The 25,221-nt window shown below is 38.5% G+C and overlaps 1 protein-coding gene across 13 annotated transcripts in view; it reads left to right on the top strand.

The window, feature by feature from the left end:
- LOC134432322 (ubiquitin-associated protein 2-like) overlaps positions 1–25,221 on the top strand; it is a 227,664-nt gene that overhangs the window by 47,999 nt on the left and 154,444 nt on the right. For 5 of the 13 annotated variants that reach the window (XM_063180906.1, XM_063180916.1, XM_063180905.1 and 2 more), the window contains 13 exons: positions 2,752–2,804; positions 7,304–7,371; positions 8,447–8,636; positions 9,316–9,529; positions 10,963–11,234; positions 12,214–12,392; positions 13,475–13,682; positions 14,859–14,898; positions 17,438–17,621; positions 20,082–20,148; positions 20,829–21,024; positions 22,284–22,375; positions 23,268–23,318. In XM_063180906.1, the coding sequence (XP_063036976.1) occupies positions 2,752–2,804; positions 7,304–7,371; positions 8,447–8,636; positions 9,316–9,529; positions 10,963–11,234; positions 12,214–12,392; positions 13,475–13,682; positions 14,859–14,898; positions 17,438–17,621; positions 20,082–20,148; positions 20,829–21,024; positions 22,284–22,375; positions 23,268–23,318 (1,814 nt within the window). The remainder of the gene's footprint in view (positions 1–2,751; positions 2,805–7,303; positions 7,372–8,446; positions 8,637–9,315; positions 9,530–10,962; positions 11,235–12,213; positions 12,393–13,474; positions 13,683–14,858; positions 14,899–17,437; positions 17,622–20,081; positions 20,149–20,828; positions 21,025–22,283; positions 22,376–23,267; positions 23,319–25,221) is intronic. The other 8 variants (XM_063180907.1, XM_063180912.1, XM_063180914.1 and 5 more) reach the window with 3 other exon arrangements.

Raw genomic sequence — 25,221 nt, 5'->3', positions numbered from 1 at the left:
CCAAAAAGAAATAAACTTGAGCAGCATCTTTTCTCTCACATTTTTTGTAATGTACAGGGCAGTGGGAGAAAATGAGTGCAAATCACAGCAGTTCTTAAACATAAATTGTGTTAGAGGTGCTCACTTCTCAAAAGTTTGTTGTAAAAATGGCCTTGTGTTCTGGTAATTTACTCATGTCACTACTTTGATAGAGTTTAAGTTTCATGGAAAAACTTCCTTTGTTACCTTAGTTGTAAACAGCCTTAAATTACTCTGAAACTGAAGAATGACTAGAAATAAGAAATAAATTAAAGAGTAACTCTCAAGAGGGACAGTTGTGTTCCTTGGAGGGTACAAGGAAGTTGGTGTTTGGGTTTTTGTTTTCTGGGGGTTTTGTGTTTGGTTTCTTTTTTCAATATCTGCTGTTAAAATCTGAAGGAACATTTTAAGGAAGCCTTCAAGTCTTTCTAGAATGCAAATCCAGAAGGAAAGAACTAGTACATAAGTTTGGCATAGAACAAGTTAAATTTATTTTGGGGTTAATATCAATGACTGTTCAAAGAAATGGTAAAAATTAAAGAATGTGACACGGAGAGAGGATAATTGGAGGAACATAGCTGAAGATTCATCAAAATATGTATGCTGTTTTTATTGGCCTGATAACTTTCTAAACTGAACTTTTAACAAAGAAAAAGAGGAAAGGGTTACAAATAGCCACCTAGGTTGAAGCTTGTATGATAAGGATCTTAGAAAATGCAAAACATAATTTTGATGGAAAACAGAAAACTCCTGAATTGTAATGCTTTGCAAAGCTTGGGGGAAAGATTGGGAAGAGGATGAATGAGTTGCAGTAATGCCAGGGTGGATTTTGGACTAAAAAGAAATCTATGGGCCTGTGGCAAAATCTGACTTAGATCAGATCAATAGGAGAAAGACATTCAGAAACTGAATTTTGTGCAGAGAAGAGTACTGAAATAACTGAGAGTGGAATGATTGAGTTGGGAAGGGAAAGTGTTAGTAAATGACACTAATAAACTTGGCAGCTTGGATAAACTAATAAAAGGGTGAGAGGCTGTACACAGTATTTAAAAGAGTAAACCCTCAGGACTAGCTTTATAAGAGAAAACAACAGACAGTTGTTTAAGTTTAGTGTGAGGAAAACATCACAAGTATTATTTCGAGTAGGTTTGGTCTCACAAAGGTGGTGGAAAATACACAAGAGTCTGACTTGAGGTACCTGAGCTCTTCTAGTCTTTATTTTATCAGACTTTGAGCTCTGTTTTAGTGTTCAGGTGTCAGTGCAAAACTTGTCTTCTAGAGACAGACCTTGGCACTGGCTTATGGGAGATAATTGGGCTTTTCCTCCTTTTCAAAATTTCTGTTGAAATGTGTGGATTACTCTAGAAATTTGAAGCATTGTAGTAGTTTTGCTATAGGGTATGGTTATTAATAAAAACATCAACCCTGGGTAAGGAGCCATTTGCTAAAATGTGAGCATGAGATGTTTCAGGCAACTCTATATTGCTCCACAGAGCCCACACAGAGTGGATGTTCCCTTGCTCAGGACCTGCCAAATAATTTTGGATTCCAAGGTATAGTTCCCCTCTCTTCCCCCCACTGTGCATTACCTCCATGGTCAGCCCTTTTGCCTGGCAGGACTGGCGCCGCTCAACCCTCCTCTGCCAAAACCCACTCTGGTGTCGTGGGGTACAAGAGGAAGCACCAGTGCAGTTCTGGCATTAGTACCAGCTGGCTTTGATGGTGTTTTTGGGGTGCTTGTTTCTGAATTAATCAGAAACAGACCAATTCCTGGTTAAATGAAAGGAGATGATTGAAGCAGCAGTCTCTTTGCTTTGTACTTGATCCAGGGTGCTGGCGGTGCTACCTTTGGTGCTGGTGTTTTCTTTGCTCGTGGTTGCACAGTTTACACAAAGGCTCTGGTTGTTGTTGGAATAATCTTCACTGTACTGCTGCTGGTGGTCAAGGCCTTCAGTCCCTTTATTGTTCTTACATGTGTGTACCTGCTGTTTCCTATGGAAGGGATTCAAATTTTGCATCCATAGATTTGGTTTCTGTGGTTTTCCTATTTCTGCGTGCTTCACTGTCCTCCAGAGTTTGCCAAACCCAGTCTGCCTCCAGTTACAGGAAGCATTTTTTAGCTACAGTGGAAATTTAAAGATTGTCCTGCTACCATCATAAGAATTGCTTGTGTTCTAAAATAAGTTGCTCTCTCAGGGGAAGGAATTAGAGTTGTGCTACTCTGAGTGAATTAGCAGGTTGGAAAGTAGTCTTCACAGGCATAGCTTGGGTCTTGAAATTGAATGTGTTGAAAGTAGGATTGTGGGTCTTGGAGCAGGTGTTGGTGGTTGTGTTTTGTTCTGTATTAATTTGTGTGTGAATCTGGAGGATCCTATGTGAGGGTTGAGTAACCTCTCACTGCTGTTGGACCCATAAGAGGAAGTTCTTCCAATGTTTGGGATTAATCACTGGGTGCAGATGTGCGTTCATGCAAATTGAGTCTGGTACCATAGTGGCAAAGATCAAAAGTCAGGGGCAGGGGGAAGGAGTGGTGGTGTTTCCCTCCCAGAATTTTAATTCTGCAGACCAGTTTCCTAGAGCTTACAACCATGTTTCCAAATATGTTTCCAACCTCCATCTCCTTGCTTTGTGTTCCACTGATAATGAAAATGGGATTGCTTGAAAAGCAGAAGGATTGAAACACAGTGTTATGCCTTTAACTTGTAACTTTCTTTCCTTCCCCTATTATAATAGGAGCATGGAAGAACTCAATAGAAGAATGGACAGCAGAAGACTGGAATGAAGATGTAAGTGCAACTGGCTGGATATACCAATTGATTATTTATTCTCTCCAGAGTTTGTGTTGTTTTCAAAAACTAAATATTTGAAGTAATCCATTATTTCAAGTTTATTTTCAGTAGAGTGAAAATAAGTCATCCCTCTTGCCTCCTCCTGTGAGGTGGAATGTCAGTGTTTGTCCTGGAAATGCGTGAATGCTTTATGTAACAGATATGGAAGCTCCATCCTTACCTAATGATAGGGATGTATCTTTTGAGAGAATTGAAAGAAATTCTTAAATTCCTAGGTTTTCTGTATCAGTTAATGTCATCAAAAGCTGACATATTTTAAACCTGTCTTTAGTTTCCTGAGTGTGTGCTAGAGGTGGACTAAGGGCTAAGAACAGTGGAATTCTATGAGCTGTTCTCACCCCTGTTTGATGCTGGTACAATGAAGCGCTTGTTGTAAGGGACGGGTGTTGAGCAATGCTGACTACAGATAGAATTTGTTTTAATTAGTTACTAGAGCTGAATAATTTGCAAATGAATTTTGAAATCTCTAGCCCGTTGTTAGTTTTTATTAATTTTGGATCCTGGAAAAATCCCTATAGCCTAGGAGAAAGTTATTGGTCTGCTAATATTCAGAAAGAGTCGACAAAATGTCAAGATGCAGATACATTAGCCCAAAACATGCGCCAAAAAATAAAAGGGAAAAATATGTTATACCTTTTGTTCTAAAAATAATTGCATTCTATTGCAAAACATTTTAGTGTATTGAAATCTGCCTAGAAAATTTTGGCAGATCTGTTACAGAAGGACCCTTATTGAATGTGGGCTTTTGTAGGAAGGCTATTAGTCCTCCCAATCTGAGGCCAGATGCCATCTAGTGCCTCGATCAATGATTGGGAAGTAAAACTAAAATAATTGCTTAATAAAATGGTTTCAAATACAAAATATATTGGAATAGCCTTTGAAAGTGAGCCAGTCATGTGGCAAGATTTGGACTTCTGCAATATTTGAGCTATTCCAGTGAAAAATACTTTAATATAGCCAAGTATCCATTTGCTTTATAGGAATAAAGACACACCTTCAGAACAAGGGCCTGGTGTTTAGAAAGCAGCAACTCAAAAGTTGCCAGGAATGTAGTGGATGATGAAAAAAAGAACAGCTCAGCATGAGCTGATGCTGTATTAAAAAAGCTTCTATTGTAGTATTTTTGCCTGTTGGCACTCTTCCCCATCTCTTAGTCATTCTTGAGTTATGTTTATGTATGTGGATAGTCCTGAACTTGATTCATAAGTACCAAACCAAATTTCTCATTACTTTTACAGATGAAAAATTGTGTATAATAGCTGAAAATATCTGATCAAAGATCCTTGAGAAGGGAGATCTTAGTTTTGGGAATCTGAAAGGGTTACTTTAGGAGCATATGATCGACTCTGGTTTTAGTGTAGCAAAGGTGTAGTATGAACCTGTGTCTGGAAAATGGATCCATGCATTTAAGTGCGTAACAAACAGTTCTAGTGGCATGACTATTGATTAAAAGAACCAAGGAAGCTGATCAATTTACTGTCTGAGGGAAAGACCAGGTGTTTTACTAAAGAATATTTCTGTTTAAATGTGGTGTTCTCTAGTCAGATACAAGTTATGAGCAAGTCAGTAAAATTTAACATTGTTTGACCCAAGAAGAATTAGGTCTTTGTGACCTAATAGTCCTGTCTGGTCCTTATCTTTTGCAGTGAGTATTAAGCAAGTATAATAGGTTGTCAAGGTGCTGTTAAATAGAATGGAAAGTGCTTGCAGTGAAAATAAGAGATTGTGTTTTGTTAAAGGGATATTCAGGGTATTAACAATGAAGGACTAGACAAATATTGAGGTACTTTAGGTGGCTCTGGGTTTTGCTCTTAAAAGAAAGTAAAGTTTAACTACAGCAACTATTCCAAAGGAAAGAAATAGAATAAATACAAATTGCTGGAAAGTGAATAATGATGAACATTTTCTGTTATTATTTGAAACCACAACAACATTCATTTTCAAAAAAGGAAAAGGGAAAAAAAAAAGTGTTTTGCTGGAAGTGGTTTCTTTACCCGGAAGCAGCATGAGAAGTTGTTTTAATTTTTTACCCTCACTGCATCATACCAAAACAGTAATAAGCTTTTTTTAAAATTTCTGATTTGTTGATGTTGAGTTTCTGTGAGGATGCTTGAGTATATTTTCCTCTTCTCCTCACTATTCTTATACTCCTTTAGGAGCTGATAGCTAGTTGTCAAGTGCATTGTCTGTTTGGTGATTGGAGAATGATTTTATCCTAGAAACAGGAGCTGGGAAGCATGGGCATATCACTGCAGATGGAGGACATACCCCTGTGAGGCCAGCACCGACAAATGGCTCACAACCATTCATTCAGTTCTGGGAAAATGCCAGAGCCTCAGTGAAAGATTTGTGAGTGTAGTGTGCAGCAAGCATAATGGCTTGATTTGGAGCTGAAAATACTACTTCTGAGAAATACTAAGTACATCTGTAATAAAACTTTTCAGCTGCCACAGCACGAAATATGTGTTTTGACAAATGCCATAATCCCTGCAGAGTACTGAATTAAGTGCTTGATTGGACCTTTTGGCAGTGAGTTTGCCACAGGTTGTAGTGTAAATCTTAGTGTAACTGAGCTGGTAGCTGGAGACTGCTGTTTGCATGCTGGTTCATCTATAGAGAGCATTTTTTCTCTCACACATCAAGCATGCATTTGCATTGTCACAAACATCCTCAGTCTCCTCAATCTGCTGAATTTTTGGGGTTCATCAGTGTTTGTCCCTGATTAGTCTTTTCTTGGTTATGTGAGTATAAGAAACTGTTGACATTACAAAGAATTTAATATTTAACCAAGGGATTGCAGACCATAGAGTGCTGCTTGTGCTATTAGTTGACCTCCTTGTGCCATGTAATGCAGGAATATCATAGTACCCCAGAAAGTACAGTACACATTGCTCTAAAATAAAACACATGATTCAGAAAGTGCTGGACAATAGAGGAAAGCCTTTTTAACTGAAATGTACTTAAGTGGAATGTTCTTTCTTTGTTTTGGTCAGTACACAGAGTTGTGGGCTGTCAGCATTCATCTCAGGACAAGTGATCCAGAAATGAGGGATTAAAGTACTTTGTGTTGGCAGCAAGGGAAGGGTAAGAAATGGAGGGAGGAACTGTATTAGGCTGATTTGTTCATGGTCTCATGTGCTCCTTGTGACAGAGTGCTGGGAGAGTATGTGAGATATCTCTGCTCTGCCTCTGAGTGGTGATTTGCTCCCAGTCAGCTCTTCTGTGTCCTTCTTAAATCAAGGAGACCCCTATCAGATGTGCATGTTCAGGAATCACATGCTCTTAGTAGAGCTGCCTGTGGGATGGCAAATGAAATCGGCTCATGTCTGTGGTGTCCTTTAACTGCTAGAGATGTATGCAGTTAAAAATGTATAATTTCTAGAAGAGCTGTATCAAATGGCACATTTGAAAGGTGTTCTTTGAATAGGTCAGTTATTCTTTAGTCAAAGACAAGGCTACTAAAGGAATTAAGGATGATTTTGTGAAAAGTAAATTTAAAATACAAACATTGTACATGCCTAGCTCTGTCTTGCTAAACCTAACTTGTACTGGCTTAAGATCTATTCTGATTTGCAAGTATTCCTGTCAATAGAATCAAATTAGCCTAGGAAGTTGTACCTGTTCAACAACTACTTTTTAAACAACAAAAAGTATTTAAAAAATCCAACCACATGGCAAAAAAACAACCTCTTCTTTTCCTCCAAGGTCCCAACCAGCTCCACTTCCCCAGGTGCCTGTGCGAGTATCTCTTTGTATTGTAACAGCATAGTGAAAACAGTGCAGCTGTCCTCTGTGGGTGGTCTCACTTGTTACATGAGTGTCAGCATGGCTCTCATTTTATCACAGTTTCTCAGCTCTCAGAGCACTCAGTTAAAGACGTTATTGCCTCTCCTAACAGCTGCCAAGAAGGAGCCATGAATGCTGGTTCACTGAACTTACCTGTGCTTACCTGCATCTGCTGGTGGTGGCAGCTGAAATGTCAGATGCAAGGATACATGGAATGAGTGGGAGCAGTGCAATGTGTTACCTTGTGCAATAAGATTTGTCAGAGTTGCTCTGTAGTGTCATAAATTGTCTGCACGTTGATGGTAGAATGGCTGTCACATTAATTACTTTCTACTGGTGTGTTTCAGTTAAACTGTTTCCCAAGCTGATGTATTACATTGGTGTACAATTCTATGCTGGTGTGTGTTGTCAGTAGATCAAATATCCTAACCCAGCCCTCTAATTAAATAGGTACTTGATTCTGTGGCAAAGATTTTACTGAAGTTTGACTACATGTTTTTGTCTTTTTAAGCAGAGCTTCAGAGTAGCTGTTTGTAATGGTAGTTTGACTTTACTTTTATATTGAAAGTGCATGACCAAAATGGAATTTATGCAGATGTTGCAGGAGGGAAATGTGAGCATATGAGATTCTTACTCCATCTCTTTTTCAGCTTTCTGAAACAAAAGTCTTCACTGCATCTTCTGTTCCAGCTGAAAATCATGTGACTCCTGGGCAAAGGTAAGCTCTTCTTCCATGTTTTCCCTATACTTTAAAAACCTTCTTCTTGATTAGGCAATATTAGCTTGCACACATAAAATATTGAATAAAAACTCTCTCAGAGATTGGTCAAACTCATCTAAAAATTGAAAAAGCCCTGCTTGAAAATTGTTGTTTCTGTGAGTTCCTGAGTTACTTATTTCTGACTGTGAAAGTGGAGACAAACTTACCAAATGTGTGAGCATAACACATCCTCTGCATCAAGACTGCTGGCAGACAGGAAGAAAAGTAGCTGGGAAGAAAAATTTTTTTGCTGTTGAAAGAGAAGCTCTGGCTTTAGTGTCCAGAAAGTGGGAAAGCCTATCTTTGTAGATGAAGTGTTTGGAATGTCATGCTTTGGCAGATGCTTTGGATGATTAAATGAAAGCTTGCATTGACAAAAAGGTGAATTCCCTGGTGAACATCACAGTTACAAGCCTTTACTGATGATAGAGGGTTAAGATCAAGAACCAAAAATAGGTCAAGTTTCTGCCTTCCTTTGCCTGCCTTTGTCTTCAAATGCCTTTCTGGTCATGTTGTGGAATCAGGTGCTTCCATTAGCTTCATGTTCCTGAGGAGCACATTAAAGTATAGTGAACGCTTTGGTAGTTGGATAGCATGAGATCTGAAAACTAGATAGGCTAATGATTCCAAAAGTCCTGATACTGCTGTACTGTAGCAAAATTTTCTATATAATATGGATGTGATTTGCATGAGGCATGGTGTCACATTGTGTATAATTTATATTTCTTTCTTTCTTAAAGGTAGTATATTCATGTGTTTTTTGTTCTATTCTCCAGTGGATGTCCCTCAGATTGTTAGAAAATGTTTTAGTTCATCTGCTCAAATTGGGGTGGGATTTTTTTGTTTGTTACTTAGTGGCAAAAAGATCCCTTCTCTCTCTCTCGTATGGTAGACAAAAAGCATCTGAAAAGACTGCTAATCAGTAATAATTGTTGCTGGGATGGCAGCCTTAGTATTGTTAGTGCTTTCCCCAGTGTCACTGAAGTTTCATCACTGTTCACTCATTCCAGCCAAGTTTCACTTTGTCTTACAGCATTGATTTGGTGACACTGCTTCAAAAGCCGGTGACATCTACCCAAGAGACTGAAGGCAACTCATTTGAGTCTTCTCAGCAGCAGACCTTTGGCCAAGCCTTAGTATTCACAAATTCTCAGCACAGCACCCAGATGGCATCAGGAACAGGCAGCTCCAGTGCTGTAAACTCTTACTCTCCTCAAAGTCTGGTAAAACTATCTTGTGCTTTCTAAATATTTTGTTTTCTAAATGTTGTTCATGAGTAAATATTTCAAGTTAAACAACTTTTCCAGTGCTGGTCATTTAGTGAAGTGTTTTGGTATTTGGTGAAAAATTAAAATGAAGAATATAATTCTTTACTTTCAGCCCCCTTCTCCCCCCCCCCCCCCCCCCCCGCCAAAAATTACTTTTTTCATTTTGCTGGTTGGTTATTTCTGCATTTGCATGAAGCAGTTATATTAATTTTTGATTAGAGAGCAGATGTGTTCATTGCTTGCTGATGTAGGATGAAATAATTTGTTTATAGTTAAGAGTTCTAGGCCAGAAAATGGATGTGTTATTTCCAAGCACATAGTCAGCTACTTCTTGTGGAAGCATGCCTATTTCTGAATCAGTTTTGAGGGTGTGAGATGAGGTGTTTATTCTCTAAAAACTGGTCCAACTATTAGTAAGTCAATGATATTTTAAGATGTGTAGGATCAAATAAGTTAGTATTATTGTGATTACAGTAGTGGAAATTTTTACTAGTCATTTGTTAGTAGTCTAGGTCTGAAAAGATTTTTGTTGCTTCCAGATAGCGGCTGTAGGCATTGACCCTATGATTGTGTTCAATTATTAGTTAAAATATTAACTCCACTCCTTCCCATTTTCTTCTTGGTCTTTTGGTAGTCGGCAGTTCTTTGTTCTGGCTTTGGAGAGCTCAGATCTTCTAAACTGGCAAACTCTACTGGTTCCCAAATCTTGGACCAATTGAAATCACCGGGATTGGGTCAGTTTACCTCTCAACAAACCAATAGCAGTTCTGCCACCACTAGCACAGTTGCTGCATCCTCCTGGGATCTAAAACCACCTAGTACTCAGTCCTCAGTCCTCAGTCAGTTTGGTAAGTGCTTTGATACAGGTTCTTCTCTCTTTCTCTTTATATTAGCCAGTAGGATTTCTTAATGCCAATGATAGTTTAAAATTACTTTAATTAAAGACTTCTTTAAAAAAATTAATCCTAGTAATACAATTACTTGCAACATTTTAAATGTTATGCTTATTTGCTGATAATAAACATCACAAGTATATAATAAAATAAGTTTTATTAAGCTTAAGCCTATCCCTAAATGTCATTACATGTTTAAAGTTATTGAGACTTCCAGGTAGTGACATCTTTGATTTAGTGTGCTTGAATATTTACATGGAATTTTGTTGTTGATTGTTTTTCAACAGATACGGAAAATACTTATTTTCCTTGTACCTATGCTTCTTTTAGCTGAGTGTAAAGTTGTGTACTTGTATTTTGTTTTTTTCTCAAATTCTCTCTTCTAATCATTACATGAATTTTTAATGAGTACTGTGTAATTTCTTCATAATATGCATCACGCTTCAGTGTTCTTTCCATAGTGTGCTGTGAAGGATTTGGGTTACTTGTTTTGTGTTTTTATAATGGTATGAATTTTTATGTAATTGAGTAGAATTAATTGTAACAGTGAGAATGACAGAAACTTATTTTCTGTAGTGTTGTTCCTAGCAGAATCCTCACTGTGAAGAACATAGCTCTTGTGTCTGTCATGTGTGTATATGTTTATGTGTAGATAAGCAGCCATTGGTAGCAATTACTATCTTTGACATGCAGAAATTCTAAAAAAAAATAAAACTACATTTTAATGCTTTCTAATGGACTTCACCAACTGAATAAAAACCCCTTGACACTGGAAATGCTGGAGATTTCTGTGGTGGTTGACCAGTGCTTTAGGTCACCTCATGGCTTTCAGTATCCAAAAACTATGAAAGGGGAGACTTGGGAAAAAACCTGTTTATATCCAGCATCTCTTTGATTCTCAGCTATTATGAGATGGTAGAAGACTTCCTATTTTTTTTCATCATCTTCTTTGCAGGGGAAGGGAATCCTAACTCATACTACCTGTAAATTGCAACAACTATTTACCCCTTGGAAGTAATCACGTTATATCAGCTCAGTTAATAACAGTGAAACTTGAAGTGCTTGATTAAAATAATCTGTAACAGTTTTTGAGGATTTGTGTGTGATAATACTGTGACTGCGTAGATAGGTTTGTTTTCGCATTTTTGGAAAAAACTAAATAATGCTTGGCCACTGCTGTTTATTTAAAGTAGGTGTATCAACTATTGTCCTTATTAGTGTTAGTGTTAATGATCCATGTGAAACCCTTATGCTGTCTGAAAAGACATGCAAATGCTATAGAATCATAACCATTAAGCATCACTCAGATTTTGCATAAAGAGTAGAACTGTGAAGAGCAAAGTTCAATGCTTTAATTTTGATATTTCCTTTTTTCCAACACTGGCCAGACTTTAAATCCCAGCCTGAGCCATCTCCAGTTCTGAGCCAGCTGACACAGCGACAGCAACAAATGCAGGTGGTTCCTGTTCCTCCTCCTGGGCTGGAGTCGTCCTCCTCCCAGGTAAAACTCCGAGAGCCATCACCAGTAGACACCTCTACAGCTGTTAGCAAAATATTGCAGCTCCCCACTATCTCTATGGATAACCAAGCAGTGACTGTTCATCAAACCCAGCAGAAACAGATAAAACCACCAAAAAGGAGGATAACTCCTGCATCCAAGGTGGGTAATTGAGTGATAGCTTGCCATTACTATACTTAAAAACCACAAAAATTTGCGTCAGCAGTGGCATAACCAGCAGGACCGGGGCAGTGACTTGTCTCTCTGTACTGGGCACTGGTGAGGCTGCACCTCAAATCCTGTGTCCAGTTCTGGGTCCCTCATACAAGGAAGATATTGAGGGGCTGGAGCATGTCCAGAGAAGGGAATAGAGCTGGGGTGGGTCTGGAGCACAGGTCTGAGGAAGCTACAGGGGCTCAACCTGGAGAAAAGGAGGCTCAGGGGAACCTTGATCACTCTCTAGAAATGAGGGTGTAGCCAGGTGGAGATTGGTCTCTTCTCCCAGGTAACAAGTGGCAATACAACAGGAAACAGCCTCAAGTTGCGCTAGGGAAGGTTTAAATTGGATATTAGGAAAAATGTCATCACTGAGGGGGTTGTCAATCACTGGAGCAGGCTGCCCAGGTAAGTGAGAGAGCTACCATCCCTGGAACTGTTTGAAAGATACGAAGAGACATGGTGCTTAGAGACATGGTTTGGTAGTGCTGGCTTTAATACCTGGACTTGGTCTTAATGTTCTTGTCCAACCTTAATGATTGTGTGATTTGATTCGGTAAATGTTTTATATAAATTGCTAGGGAGAAGGAGAGCAAAGATCTTGGTATGTTTCTTATCTATGAAGCAGGATGTACTAAACTGGATAGTTATTAGGTCCAAAATATTGTGGTGATATCTTTTGCAAGCAGATAGCTGTTTGCTCTGTATGGAAAATGGCTGTTGCTGAGTGATTTTTAGATTCACTTAGTAGCCACAATATGAATATTGGGGGGGGGGGGGGGGGGGAGGATGTGCAAGGATGCTACTTTGTTGTTGTGGAATGGTACGGCTTACTCATTCATCTCCAGATTAGAGCAGAATCAGTGGATTAATTTCAAGTTGCAGATGCATGCAAAAGAGTTATGGCTTTTTTTCTTCCTTTAAGATTCCTGCCTCTGCTGTGGAGATGCCTGGATCAGCAGACATGACAGGGTTAAATGTTCAGTTTGGAGCTCTTGAGTTTGGATCAGAGCCTACACTCCCAGAGTTTGGATCAACATCAAGCAGTGAGAATACCAACCAGGCGACCAACAATAGCTTATATTCAAAATCTGTAAAGTATGTGTGAGTTGCCCTCCTGCATTCTCAGGTTTTCTTGTGGGGGTCAAGTTTGTGCCAAAAACGTCATGACAGGATTACAATGTAATGAAAGGAGAAAATATGATTACTTGTTTTCTGTGGACTGTATCTTAAATGATAATTTTTCTACTGTAATGATAATCAAAATCTGCCTGGATGGATAGATGTGAAGCTGAAGGCGATATGAATATAAATAACCTTTAAATAAGCTATCCTTTAGAATTTTTTCTCATGTGAAGTTGTCCTAATTTTCAAGTGTTTTGGGGGTTTTTTCCTCACTACCCATGTTTTTCTACAACTGACCCAGCAGAATTGACCTTTTTACCATATATTTATGTTAGTTAGTAGATTAGCAGCAGGTTACAGATCTGATTCTCCTACAGGATGAAAAAATGAGAAAAAAACCTGGGCTTTCTGTATGCAGAAGCTCTTACTGAAATGCTACAACAGCCAATGAGAAGTGCCAGTGGACCAGTAAACCAGTTTTAATTCTTTACTCATTGAAAAATCAGCATCAGTAAAAAGCTTCCTGAAGTTAATTCGGAAATATTAATAGAAATTAATTTCCACATAACTTGTAGTTTTATACATGATATTTAAACTAAGTGGACAATAAAACATTACTGCATGTTTTAAAGCATTTTTTAGTTCTTTGTATTATTTATTTTGTAACATTAGAATTCTATTGTACAAAGAATCCTATTGTTATTCATTATATACCAGACTTTATCAATTCTGCTTGTTTAAAAAAGAAAGATTATGATCATTAATTTATCCTTGGAAAAGGTGGAAAGAACATGTGACTGAAAAGTGCTTGTATGTAAATTCTTGTCTTGTTCGGGCTGGAATGAGGAAGGTGAATGGTGCTTAGTGCAGCTGATGTTTTGAAGCAGTGATTAGTGACTACCAAAGCATATTATAAATTTTTTTTACGTTCTTAGATTTTCTAACATAAATAGTATAGATTTTTTTATGTGTTTAAGTTTGTTCTAGATAGCCATATAGAAGCTGATATTTTCATGAAAGTATTTGAAATACCTACCAAGATGATAATTCTTTTTTTCCAGTGATCCTTTGAATACCTCTTTGCCAATATCCAATACAGTACAGGACTCCACCTACACAACCTCTGCCATCAGCTCTTCCAGTCTGACCTGCTCATCCCAGAGCACTAGCTCAGTAACAACTTCCTCCTATGAGCAGACCTCTGTGCATAGCAGGATAGCGTACCAAAGCTCCATGGCTCCGTCTGAACCAACCCCTGTTGCCGTTACGGTGAGTTCATCACAGAAACAGGACCTAGAAAAGGGGGAATAATCTTACCTGTGTTAGGTTTGTATTCCGCTCATACATTAATGCTGTAACCAAACCAAGTGATATTTTTGATTTCCAAGCCCACCCTCTTATTTGTTTTTGCTTTTCTTGGTGTGTAGTCATTTTTGGTATTGCTGTATTTGGGATATAAGAGCATCTGATTTTGTGGGTGTTGACATCTTAAATTGTCTTTTGACCTTTTTTTTAGTAACGCTTAAAATTCTACTTGAGTTTTCCTCCTTGAACCTAAATAATTTTCTCTGTATGTAAATATTAGTTATGGTATTTTGCCATAACTAATAACTTGATGGTTTCTCTACAAATGTATTTTATTTACTAAATTTACATGGCACCTAGCAAATGGATCCCAATTTTTTCTTGGCCCCTCCAGTATTAGTTTTCTGTTGCATTTAAACCAGTGGGAATTAGTTTCATGTGTTATTTTAATAAGCATAAGCAGAGGTCTAATATAGGACAAAGAATCTCTTGGGAGATTCAGACACACCTGCTGTCTTTGTATATGGAATGTAGGTTTATTTTAAAAGAACTCAGTTTATTGAATGTTTTAGGAACTTGTGAGAGTTTGTAAGTTTATTTACTTCTGGCCTTTGTTATGTGTTGGCTCAGTCACACTTGTCTTCTGCACTAGCTCGTATGTACTGGTGAGGATCAAGCATAGACTATCCACTTCTGTACTCCAGCGTTATCCAAAAAACAACTGGTGCTTCTCAAGTCTTATCTTTCAATGGAAAAAAATTGGCGTCTCTGTGTAACTTGGATAGTTAAAATTGTGAGTTACATTAGATCAAAAGCACAACCATTTCCTATATGTTAATGCAATTCCTTCTTTCATATTGGTGTGAACCTGAAGTTTATGTTATATGCAGTACATGGGAAGGTTTGCTGCTGATGGGTGTATTATGGGCAGTGTATGGGTTTCTCTATGTTGAGGACACCTTGCACTTGAGACAACTTTATGATGTAGTTTTTTTAAAGGCAGTAAAAATTTAATTTTCTGCCTTGTTCAATTTAAATGAACATAGAATTTTGCATGAAGCATGTTCAATGTGTGATTCAGTCTGAGCATTTAATATACTTCTAAGATGATTTGTTAATTCATTTCTTCTTTGTTTACAGAATGGGCACAGTGGTGTTAGGACACAGGCAACACTTGACAGTAAGTTCTCAAAGCTTGGTTGAGCACAGGACTTCCTGTTCGTTCCTTGCTACTTGCTGTGCACACAAGCGTATCAGTGACATTGGGTTTAAGGCTTTATATTGTTCTCCATGACTAATTTATGGCTGACCCATTTGACTTTATTTGTGCTTGCATAAAATGCTGCTTGCTTCTTGATTACAATTGAAATATGAAGGCAAGTCTATTAAATCTACAAACCTAAACAATCTTAGAATTAGAGAAGCTGCTTTGCTGTTGGTTTTTGTTTTTTTAATTCACCTGTCAGAAATAATTTAATATTAAAAAAATGCAAAATTAGAAATAATATGAAATTTTTTAGCAGTTCTTCCAGTTCTGAGTTGGGAAGCTGCAAATATCATTTAGCTGTAGTGAAATGAAGTCACATTCTTTGAGTGCACCTCTCACTAGGTATCATTCTATCTCTGCCCTGTTAGAAGTCTGTGGGAATAAAGGTGAGAAACACATTCCCTCTTGTGAGTTTCTTAATATCTTGCAAACAATACTTCAGTATTGACTGGGGTATAAGTGTTAGTTTCTTCATCTTGGCATGTTTTTAATGTAGTGTGGACCTGTACCAGGCCTGCAGCTCTGTACTTGGAGTTAAAGTAATTAAAGTATAGTATTCACTCTTCTGATCTTTGTGCTGCTCCATAGAAGTTTTCGAGGACAGCGGTGTGAATTAAAATCTTTTGGAATTCCAACCCTTCAATTTTAGGTCTAACCTCCTCTTAAACATCTCTTCAGGTAGGCCATTAGTAGTACAATGTTTTGTTAGTACCAAGTTGAATTTAAAGGAGCAGGAGTGTATACACTCCAAGTGCACAAAGACAGCTTTTCAACACAAGAACTTTTCTAGTGTTGTGTACAGAGTTAATAAGCAATATATAAAATTCACTACAGAACCTGTCCTTTTTTTTTCTACAGAAAACAAAGATCTGAGTACTCCTAACACTTTTGTTTTCTGTAATAGCTTTACTAGTCTCTTTTCCTGTGCCAGTTCTCCTTTGAGAGCATTTCTGTTTTCTTCTTCCATTGAGTCTATTTTATGCATCCAAATGATTTTGAAGTTGTCTTAACTTTTATAAGTACTTTCTTCTTTCTGTATGTGCTATAATATTCTTAGTTGTTCATCTCTCTTGTTTGCTGTTCTTCTTTAATATCCAGATCTCAAGCTTCCTAAATCCTTAATTCAAAGTACGACTGATGTGTGTTACTCCTGACCATCCTACTTGTCTCGTGGTTTTCTTTGTCTTGCACATTGCATTCAGTCATCTTGTAGGGGATCTTAAGATGGTGATTCTGTCCCTTGTGTTAAGGGAATCCTGCTCTTAATATATTGGGAGTTTTAAATGTTATTTACTCCTTTTTTATATGAGGTTTACCAGGAGTTATTAGATGATATAGTTACTGCCTTCATAAGCATGTTTGTCACTTGGATTTCCTTCTCTTAGAGGCCATGCTTATTACCAAGGCCAGGACCTTTTAATTCCTCTTTCCATTGCAACCCAACCACCCAGCTAAATGACCTTGGTCATTTAGCTAAGAAATCAAATCCATAAAGTGAACAAACTCTAATATATAACTTCCAAGTGTGTATTTGATTTTTGTTTGATGACCAATCTAAAAGTGTCTTCACATACAAGTTAGTGATGATCCACTGGGTAGTGGTCCCTGGTGTGGTGTGGGAACATGGCCCAGCAGAAGGTAGGGCTCCACTCTTTTCTGAGTTTTATTGGTGAGTGACTGTCTCTAATTCTTTGTTATTTTTTGTAGGAGTAGAAATAAGTGAAACAGCTGAGAATCATGTTGGGCAATAGAATTTTTAAGCCTCTTATTATGTGTAGTGATCCTATAAACAAGTTTTTATCTGTGTAGCCTAAAAAGTGTAAAATAAAACCTAACACTTTTTATTATCTAAATAAAGTGAGTCAATATTTAACAGCTCCTTAGCCATAAAAAATACTTAATGCTGTGCTCAATTCTGGCCTTTCATTGTAGCTTTTTTCATTCTACTGCAGTACGCTTTTGACTGAATATACCAAAGGAATAAGTTATCTACCCATGTACTCCACCAATCTCAGTCTTCATCCCCAACAGTGCTGTGTAGGTGTGAATGAAGAAGCAGAGCTGTAGGTGAAACTAGATATGTACAGTGCCTTGAAAAGGCAGAAATTACTTGTGTTTGCTGTACCAGAAGTGAGGAATTTTAGAATGACTTGTAAGTATAAATTAGTAATCCAGATAATGGCAGATGAAGTGCAGAAGACAGTTGTTTACTACATGTGTAGCAGTGATAATTGTAAATTTATTGTAAATAGAGAGCTTAAAGGGGAAAAAATTGTAGTTCAGTTGTGTTTGAATTTTCCTTCATAGACAAATTGCTTGATATGGTTACCAGTTCTTAATGGTCAGATTTTTGCAGACCAAGGGATGAATGCTACTGTGTTCCTGCCATCTGGGCTGGGATGTCAAGCATGCTAGAATTTTAATTTGAATTCCTCTTTTTAACTTGTTGCAGCTATTCCATCAGTTGCAGCGCCTAAGACAGAGCCTTCTCCCTCGCTACCTTCAGCTGGTTCTCTGCCCAGTGTGGTGTCTACCACAGCCTCGCTTCTGCCTTCAGCATCGCAGCACGTGGCAGCATTGCCCAGCTTGCCTCAGTCCAGTGATCTGGCCAGCAGCTCACTCTCCCAGCTGAGCAGGTACAGTGGAGTTGTGGTAAACTGAGGGGGTCCATTCTGAGGATAGGACAGGTGTAAGGGTGGTTCCCTATGGGGCTGGCAGGCACCAGGGGTCCCTTTTCTTATGCGAACCAGAATTAGGAGAGAGATTCTAAGAACAGAAGGCAGCTCTGGGCTGCCTTCTAGTGGCAGAGCAGCTGCTGCCCTCACGCTTTCATGATACATATACAACTTTGTGTTTCAAGAGGTTTGCTTCAATCATGCTAGCTAAATCAGCTAAATTTATTTCCCCAGTTTATTTTTCCTCCTTTGTGCCTGCTGTTTTTGTTCAGTGTTATATGTTTGAAACTATTCTTTAACAGTTTACTACATGGCCAATTTGAAATAATGTAGTCTCATTTGTATTTCTTAATATTAAAACCCAGAAATTATTTCACAGGGAAACTGTGTGTGTTTTCTTTTTCTAAGCTATTTCCTTAAGATATTTCAAAATATCAGTTTGATGTTCCTGGAAGTGCATCTAGCACAATTCAGCTTATTTACACTTTCTCTCTGTTTTTCTGAATGCCTGTTGCATCCTCAGTCATGTTGATGCCTTAGGATTTTAGCTTTTATATTTTTCGTTTATTTGTAATCCTGCAGTTCTTTAGTGTATAATTTTAAACTCCATATAGAGTATTAACTACTGTCTTCACATTTTGGTTAGACTAAACAACTCCTCTCTAGGTCTGGGATTCAAGGACACCTTGCGGTCTCAGGCCCTGGAAAGTATAAAGAGAAGTGAGGTGGTGGGGAGTAAACATGGGGTAAATTACTTCATTACCTGAAGCTGTAGTTGAAAGATTAACTGCCAATATGCAAATGGACCAAACTTACAGAAGTGTGAGAACTCGTGACTGGTCATCCATATCTGGGTGTAGCCCCTGTGGAGGCTTCATCTGCTCTTTTTATTCTCTTAGTTTTGTCTGACCTCTGGTTTTAAGGAAGCCCAAAAAAGGCATCAGGATGACAATCCTGAAGCCGTATTGATTGAGTTACATTTTTGATACTTACCTTTGTACTATATTTGTTAGTTCAAGAAACTGATTTGGGATATCAGGGAGTTTTTTCCCTGTTTTACAGCTAGGACATAGTTGGGGTTTTTTTAACACTCTAGTATTTTTTTGTTGAATAAATAGTAAATATGTCAAACAAGAGCAATTCCCTTTACATTGGTCACATATCCCCACAATGATTTGTTGACAAGCTGTATAAACGGATGGAAATCAGCTGGGGGGTCGATGTTGTTGGACAGATACAAAGTTTCGGCCATCCTCAGGATGTCTGAAATCCAAAATGTGTCTGACTTGGTCGAGCTGATGGCTGTCGTCTGTGTCTCTGCCATAGGTCAGATGGTGAATTAAGACTTACCAAAAGAGCTGGGAAGGGTGGGTGAAGGAGTGGTATAAAACTCTTACTTTTCCCTTGCTGAAATGATGTTGTTCCAATTCCTGCAAAAGGGGTGACAGTTTTGAAAGTTAATCTATGAAACTGTGAAAGTTTATTCTGGGCCCATGCCTTGAAGAGCTACCAGAAGTATTTGCCCTTAAATTAGGTCATGTAATGAAGGTGTCAACTTTGGTATGAAAACTGTATTTTCTTGTGGCTATTTCCATAGACAGTACTAATCTAATTTTGTTGCTTTATCTCTCCTGCTTCTTATTTAGTAATAAGGGGTTTTTTTGAGCACCAATCTATACACGTTTTATAGCTTCATTTGGTTACCTTTGTTCTGTGTTGGTTCAATTTATTACATACCACATACAGTAGGTTACATTTTTGACCTCGAATATAAGGTATAACTCATCAGTTTAAATGTTCAAATGCCAGTTGCAGTCACCTTTCAGGGAGACATTTGAAGATCTTTGGATGAATTATGGGGCAAGTACCCTGCAGTTCTACTTGGTTGAGTTAATGTTATGCAACTCAAAATGTGAGAAACAACACAGTGAGTCAAACCAAAGCACTACCTCACTTTAAACCTGTCCCCCATGGTAAGCAGCTGCAGAGAAAGAATGAGGAACCAGGCTTGTGCTTGTGTGAACCTTGTTTTGATTTTGGACTTCATGTGTCATGGAGTCATCGCTATTTGATTCCTGAAGCAACTGTAGTTTTTCTAAAGATACCGTAAATTGAAAAATACTAATGGTGTTTTAGATGTTTTTTGTGAATAATAGTCTGTACTTGATTTTTTCACTAAAAATGTAGGGTACTAATTAAAGGAAAAAGTGCCTGTAGGGGCCATACAGACACATATACATGCCTCTGTGTATATGTATACACACACTCTTGCATGTAATTTTTTTCTTTAACTTCTCTGTTACTGTAGGTATACACACACACTTAGAATTCTAATTCTTTAACTAATGCCCTACTGCATATCTGTATTTGTTAAAAGTGAAAATTAATTAATTTTATAAATTCTTTACAATTTCCTTCCAGCTCCCTTTCCAGTCATCAGACCAGCCTCTCTCCTGCCTCAGTGTTGTCTTCAGGCACATCACATGTGGTAAGTCCTGTTAGTATTGAAACGAGTACTTGGCAAATAGTCAGTTTATCTCATAATTAGGACCATCTCTTTAAGTTGGGTGTGTCTCAGAACCCCAAGACCCATAAGTAGAGCCTTCAGGGAAGAAGAACTGTCAGCCCTCTAGTGGGGGAAAAGGGATTACCACTTGTATTTGTACTAGATCAGGGATAGCTATGACAGAGCCTTGCCAGTCACACATCTGAGGGAAATTGTCATGCCACCTAAGGGGGATGAAATTAAAAAAAAAATTGCTTATAACTAGTTTATTACAAAACATAACAAAAACAAACTTTAAAGTGACAATCTGAAATGTCTCCGAAATATGGACTATTAGCAGTCTGCACTGGAGAGGTTTGCTGACAAAATGCAGGTGATGGAATGATATATGTTATGTTTGAGTTACTGTATTATAATTTTGTGATGGTATGGCAATTTAAGTTTAGCTCTCATACAATAATTTTCTTTAAATCACTAAAGCATCATAAGCATGCAACTTAGTTGCTTGCTTGGTACATAGGTAATGCATATCTTTTGCATGAGCTGCTGTTACTTTAGAAGTTTTTGTTGTTTTTGTTTTGGTTTTTTTTCCCTTTTTCCCAGCGTCTTCCACTGTGGTTTATTTGCTCTGTGATCCTCATTCTTTTTGTCTCCTTTTCTAGCACACTAGTATTGAGAACACAACTTCGCTCCAGCCCTCAACAACCTTTTCAACTGCTTCAACCTCAGCCACTAGCACCACCTCCTCGGTTGTCAGCATGGCAAGCAGTATGAACACTACAAACAGCCTTGGCCTGAGTGTTACCAGTGTGTCTATACCAGCTGCTACCACACGAGCAGCTCCCTTAGTGTCTTCAGGTTGGCAATATTGACAGATCACGTGGATAGACTGAGGATTTCAGTCAGCAGGGCTGTCAGTTGAGCATCTCACCCGCCATAACAACGCTAAGAAGTCCACACTGTTCACTCACATTTCCAGCATGCTGTGTTTGCTGGCTTCTGAAATAAAGTTGCCTGGTTTTATGTATTTGAAATACTTGTTAGGGTGTTATGTGGCACTTATATAGCACATTCCATCCCCAAAGAGCTTTATAAATACACACCAGAGCAGTTCTGACTTAGGAAGTCTCGGGCTAGAAAATTCACCCAGTTTGTATTCCAAGCTGTGATCAGCTCCTGACTATGAGTTCACATAAGCTTTAGTTTCAGGCTGTTCTGTGACTTGAATTCATTTGGCAGTATCAAAATATACTGCGGTGTCCTCATTATCATGTGTCACATCCCTACTGCCACTTGCACAGAAAGGAAAGAAATGTCTGGGTCATTGCACAACAAATAGCACTTTAGAAGGAGGGTTCATGGAGAAGGAGGGCTGGGAGGCTTCTTGCACTGAAGTAGAAGTGATACTAAATTCTCTTTCTTCTCTGATGATCCTGAACTGCTAAAAGGAAATCTTATAGAGAGGAGTGATGTATTACTAAGGATCAGGCTTAGTTACAGAAATATTTCTCATTTCTATAGTTCGTAAATGAAGTGTCTTATGACTGGCCAAAGTGCATTGTTCTTTTACTGTTCTGCTTCCTAGCACTGCTTCATGAAGGCAGCTGAAACCATTTCAGTCTTCTCTTTGCTATTCCTAGCTGTAGTAAGTCACCCACAAAAAGCATGCTGGCAACCTTTAGTGCTTTCCAGTCTGTTGCTGGTGATAAAGGGAATGCATTGACAGGGCAGGAAATGAAAGAAGAGAATTTGCTCTCTCAGGCTGAGAACAATTTCTAAATTTGCCTTCAGGAAAGAACTGAGCAAAAGAGAAGTTCGGTAATCTTGTAATCCTTGTATTCTTGTAATTCTTGTAATCCTCTTGGACAAAGCAAATTACAAATTCAGGCTATTCTATGATAGGACTGTTTTCAGGCTAAAGTAGCCTGTGCTTTCCCTCCCTTGAGGCATGGTTAAACTCTTGAGGCTATTTTGAGCATATTCATCAAACAGCACAAAATCTCCTCTTTATAATGTGGGATGGTGCAACTGCCACAACATGTGAGCTGTCTTGTCTCAATGCTGAAGCCTTTTCTTTTCTAAAGGCTTGTTAAAGTGTCTGTATTTTGATTCTACAGGCAAAGCACCCCCAAACCTGCCCCAAGGTGTACCACCCTTGTTGCATAACCAGTATATTGTGGGACCTGGAGGACTTCTGCCTGCCTACCCAGTAAGCAGTTTCATTGTTTCTCTTTGATTTCTTAGCCCTTGGCGCAAGTGGGCCCTCCAGACCTGCTACTGTCTATGCCAAGTCATTTCTGGTGGCACATGTTACACCTGGAATTCTTGTTTCAAATGCTAAAGAACATCTGAAATATGTTCAGTAGAGGCTTACTGTTGATTGTAAACTGCAGAGCTTTTGCTACAGGCCTGATCTGGCTGCTGTTGAAGCTAAACATGTGTGTGGCTGTGGTTTTCAGTGTTAACAGGTTTTAGGCCCTTTGAATAAATTTAGGCTCCTTTAGGTTTGTGTTACTGGAATGGATTTGCCATAGCAGTGACTGAAATGTGCCATGGACACATGTGCCATGATTTGAAAGGCTGCACATAGCTTTTTGATGTCTGACCAGCATCAACGTATTTTTGGTTATCTGCTTTTTGAATCCAAACCTTTATATCAGTAACTTTTCTGTATCAAACTGAATGTGAGGAGATACCCAGGAGGTTGTGTTGTGGTCAAGTCATCAACTCTTAATCTTAATGCTCTTTGAAGTAATGATTACAGCAAAGAGGGCTGTTGTTCTTATTCCCAAATCTGAATGTGTGGTAGATTTTTCATAAGTTCAGGAATGATGTGTCTGTGAAAACTGTGTTGGAGATGGGACAGTCAAACTCTCCTCAGAGGACATTGTCACTAGGAAACAACATCAGAGTGACAAGCCTTTTTAACTTCAGTTCTGCTCTCCTTGAAATGCTGCAGTGCGCCATGATAGCACAATGCGACATACAGCTGTAGACCTTTAACACAGACTGGGCTTAAATAAAACTCAGCTCAAAGCCCCAGACTGATCAGCATCAGAAAAAAGTGTTATAATGATGTTGTATTTTTATCTGTCTTTAAGCAGATTTATGGTTATGATGATCTCCAGATGCTTCAATCCAGACTGCCAATGGTAAGTAAATGACTTACTTAATTTTAAAGAAGTTGTCTTCACTGTTGATCATTTGTGCCACATAAATTGATTAATTGAACGGTGGTTAAGAGATTTTCCTTGTGTTCTGTATTTTTTCTTTTGAAATTTATACAAGGATTGTGTAAATTGATGCAGAGCAACTGTTCCATCATGCATTTGTCCAGCTGCAAAATCTCTAAATAGACACAAGTTTGCTCTGTGCTAATGAGTGGAGAAATGTCTAATTTTTGTAGCAGCATTATGACATTTTGTCTAATCTAGTTGAAGTCCTAAGTGTTTGTTTTACTAAGAGGTAAGGTTGAACATCAAGTACACAGGTTGGTAGGCAGTAGGTGTAGCTGAGATTTTGGTATCATGGATGTGGTCATAGGTATAGATGTTTGCATATGCATCATGGCAACAAATGGAGGTGAGCTGCAGGAGGGAGAATGTACAAAGTTTTTTTCCTTATCTGGATCCAGAATACAAATGGCATATGAGACAGGCTGAGCTCCCAAATAAATTGAAAAAGGCCCTCAATCTAGATCGCAAAATGATAAAGAATTTTCCTATCAGAAATGTAGGATAAGGAACTTGGAGAGACAGTTTGGTAGTAGGTAGCTGAGAACAGTTACATACTAGAGTGATGCGTTGTATCTGTAGAGGCAGAAATGGAGCAGTGAGGAGGGATCTGAGAAGACTGGATGAATGCCATAATGCAAGGCCCAAATAAGTACAAGGTATTCCATGTAGAGTTTGGAGCAGCCAGAGTCAGGTAGTTTAAAGGTGAGTACCAGGGATGACTCAGACAAAGCCCTGTCATACTGCAGACCCTGAATTTAAAAAACTCCAAAGATGAGCATGTGAATAAAGACTTTTACCAGAGAAAGTTGTGGTACTTGAAGAACTGTCAACTGAAATGCATGGAATTATCATTGTGGCAACAAGAAGCAAAATATTTGAAGTAGCAGGACCAGGAGACATGTATTTTATTGTGTTAACAGTAGCTAGATGCCTCATGACCACCACGGTGCTCTATCACTCCCCACCTCATCTCGTCCAGGGAGAAAATACATCCTGAAAGGCATGTGGAGTGAGATAAGTACAAGGAGAAATTACTTGCTGGTTGCAGTAATGGGCAAAATTACTGCATTGGCTTGGGGAAATTAGTTTAACATGTTAGCAGTCAAATCAGAGCAGTTAGCAAGTAGATAATGAAATAAAACCAAATCTACGAACATCTTCCCTTCACCTCTCATGTTTTCCTGGACTTAGTTTCACTCATGATTTTCTCTACCTTCATCTCCCAGGTGGCATAGGAGGATGGGGAATGGGACTGCCTTCTGTGCCATCACACTTCTGCACCTTCCTTCTCACACTTTTCCTATTCCCATTTGGTTCCACAGTCCTCCAAAACCTCAACACTTGTACTAAATGTTTTATGTTGAAAGAGGCAATCTAATTGCAAGCAGCTCTGACATGGGAAGAGAAACCTTCTCCTAGACCACATTGCACAAAGCCCCATTCAGTCTGGCTTTGAACACTTCCAGGGGTGTGATAATCTAGCTAGCTCTAGAACTTGTTCACAATCCTCATAGTAAAGGATTTCTCCCTGATGCCTGATATAAGCATACTCTCTTTTAGTTTAGAGATATTCTCTATAGACCACTGCCTGTCAATGCAAATGCTGTTCAAAATTAGTTTGCTCCTTTTATGTAAGGTCCATTGAAATGTTAAAAGGCTACAGTAAGATCTTCCTGTAGCCTTCTCCAGTCTAACTAACACCTGTCATATATCTTCGTAGCAGAAGTGCTCTGATGCTCTGCTAGTGTTTGTGGCCCTCTAGTGGAATTTCTCCTGTAAGACCGTGCCTTCCCTGTCATGAGGCTTTCAGATACAATAA

This window comes from Melospiza melodia, chromosome Z (genome assembly GCF_035770615.1).
Source record: "Melospiza melodia melodia isolate bMelMel2 chromosome Z, bMelMel2.pri, whole genome shotgun sequence".
NCBI classification, from domain to species: Eukaryota; Metazoa; Chordata; class Aves; order Passeriformes; family Passerellidae; genus Melospiza; species Melospiza melodia.
This window is presented reverse-complemented; position numbering and strand designations above follow the sequence as displayed.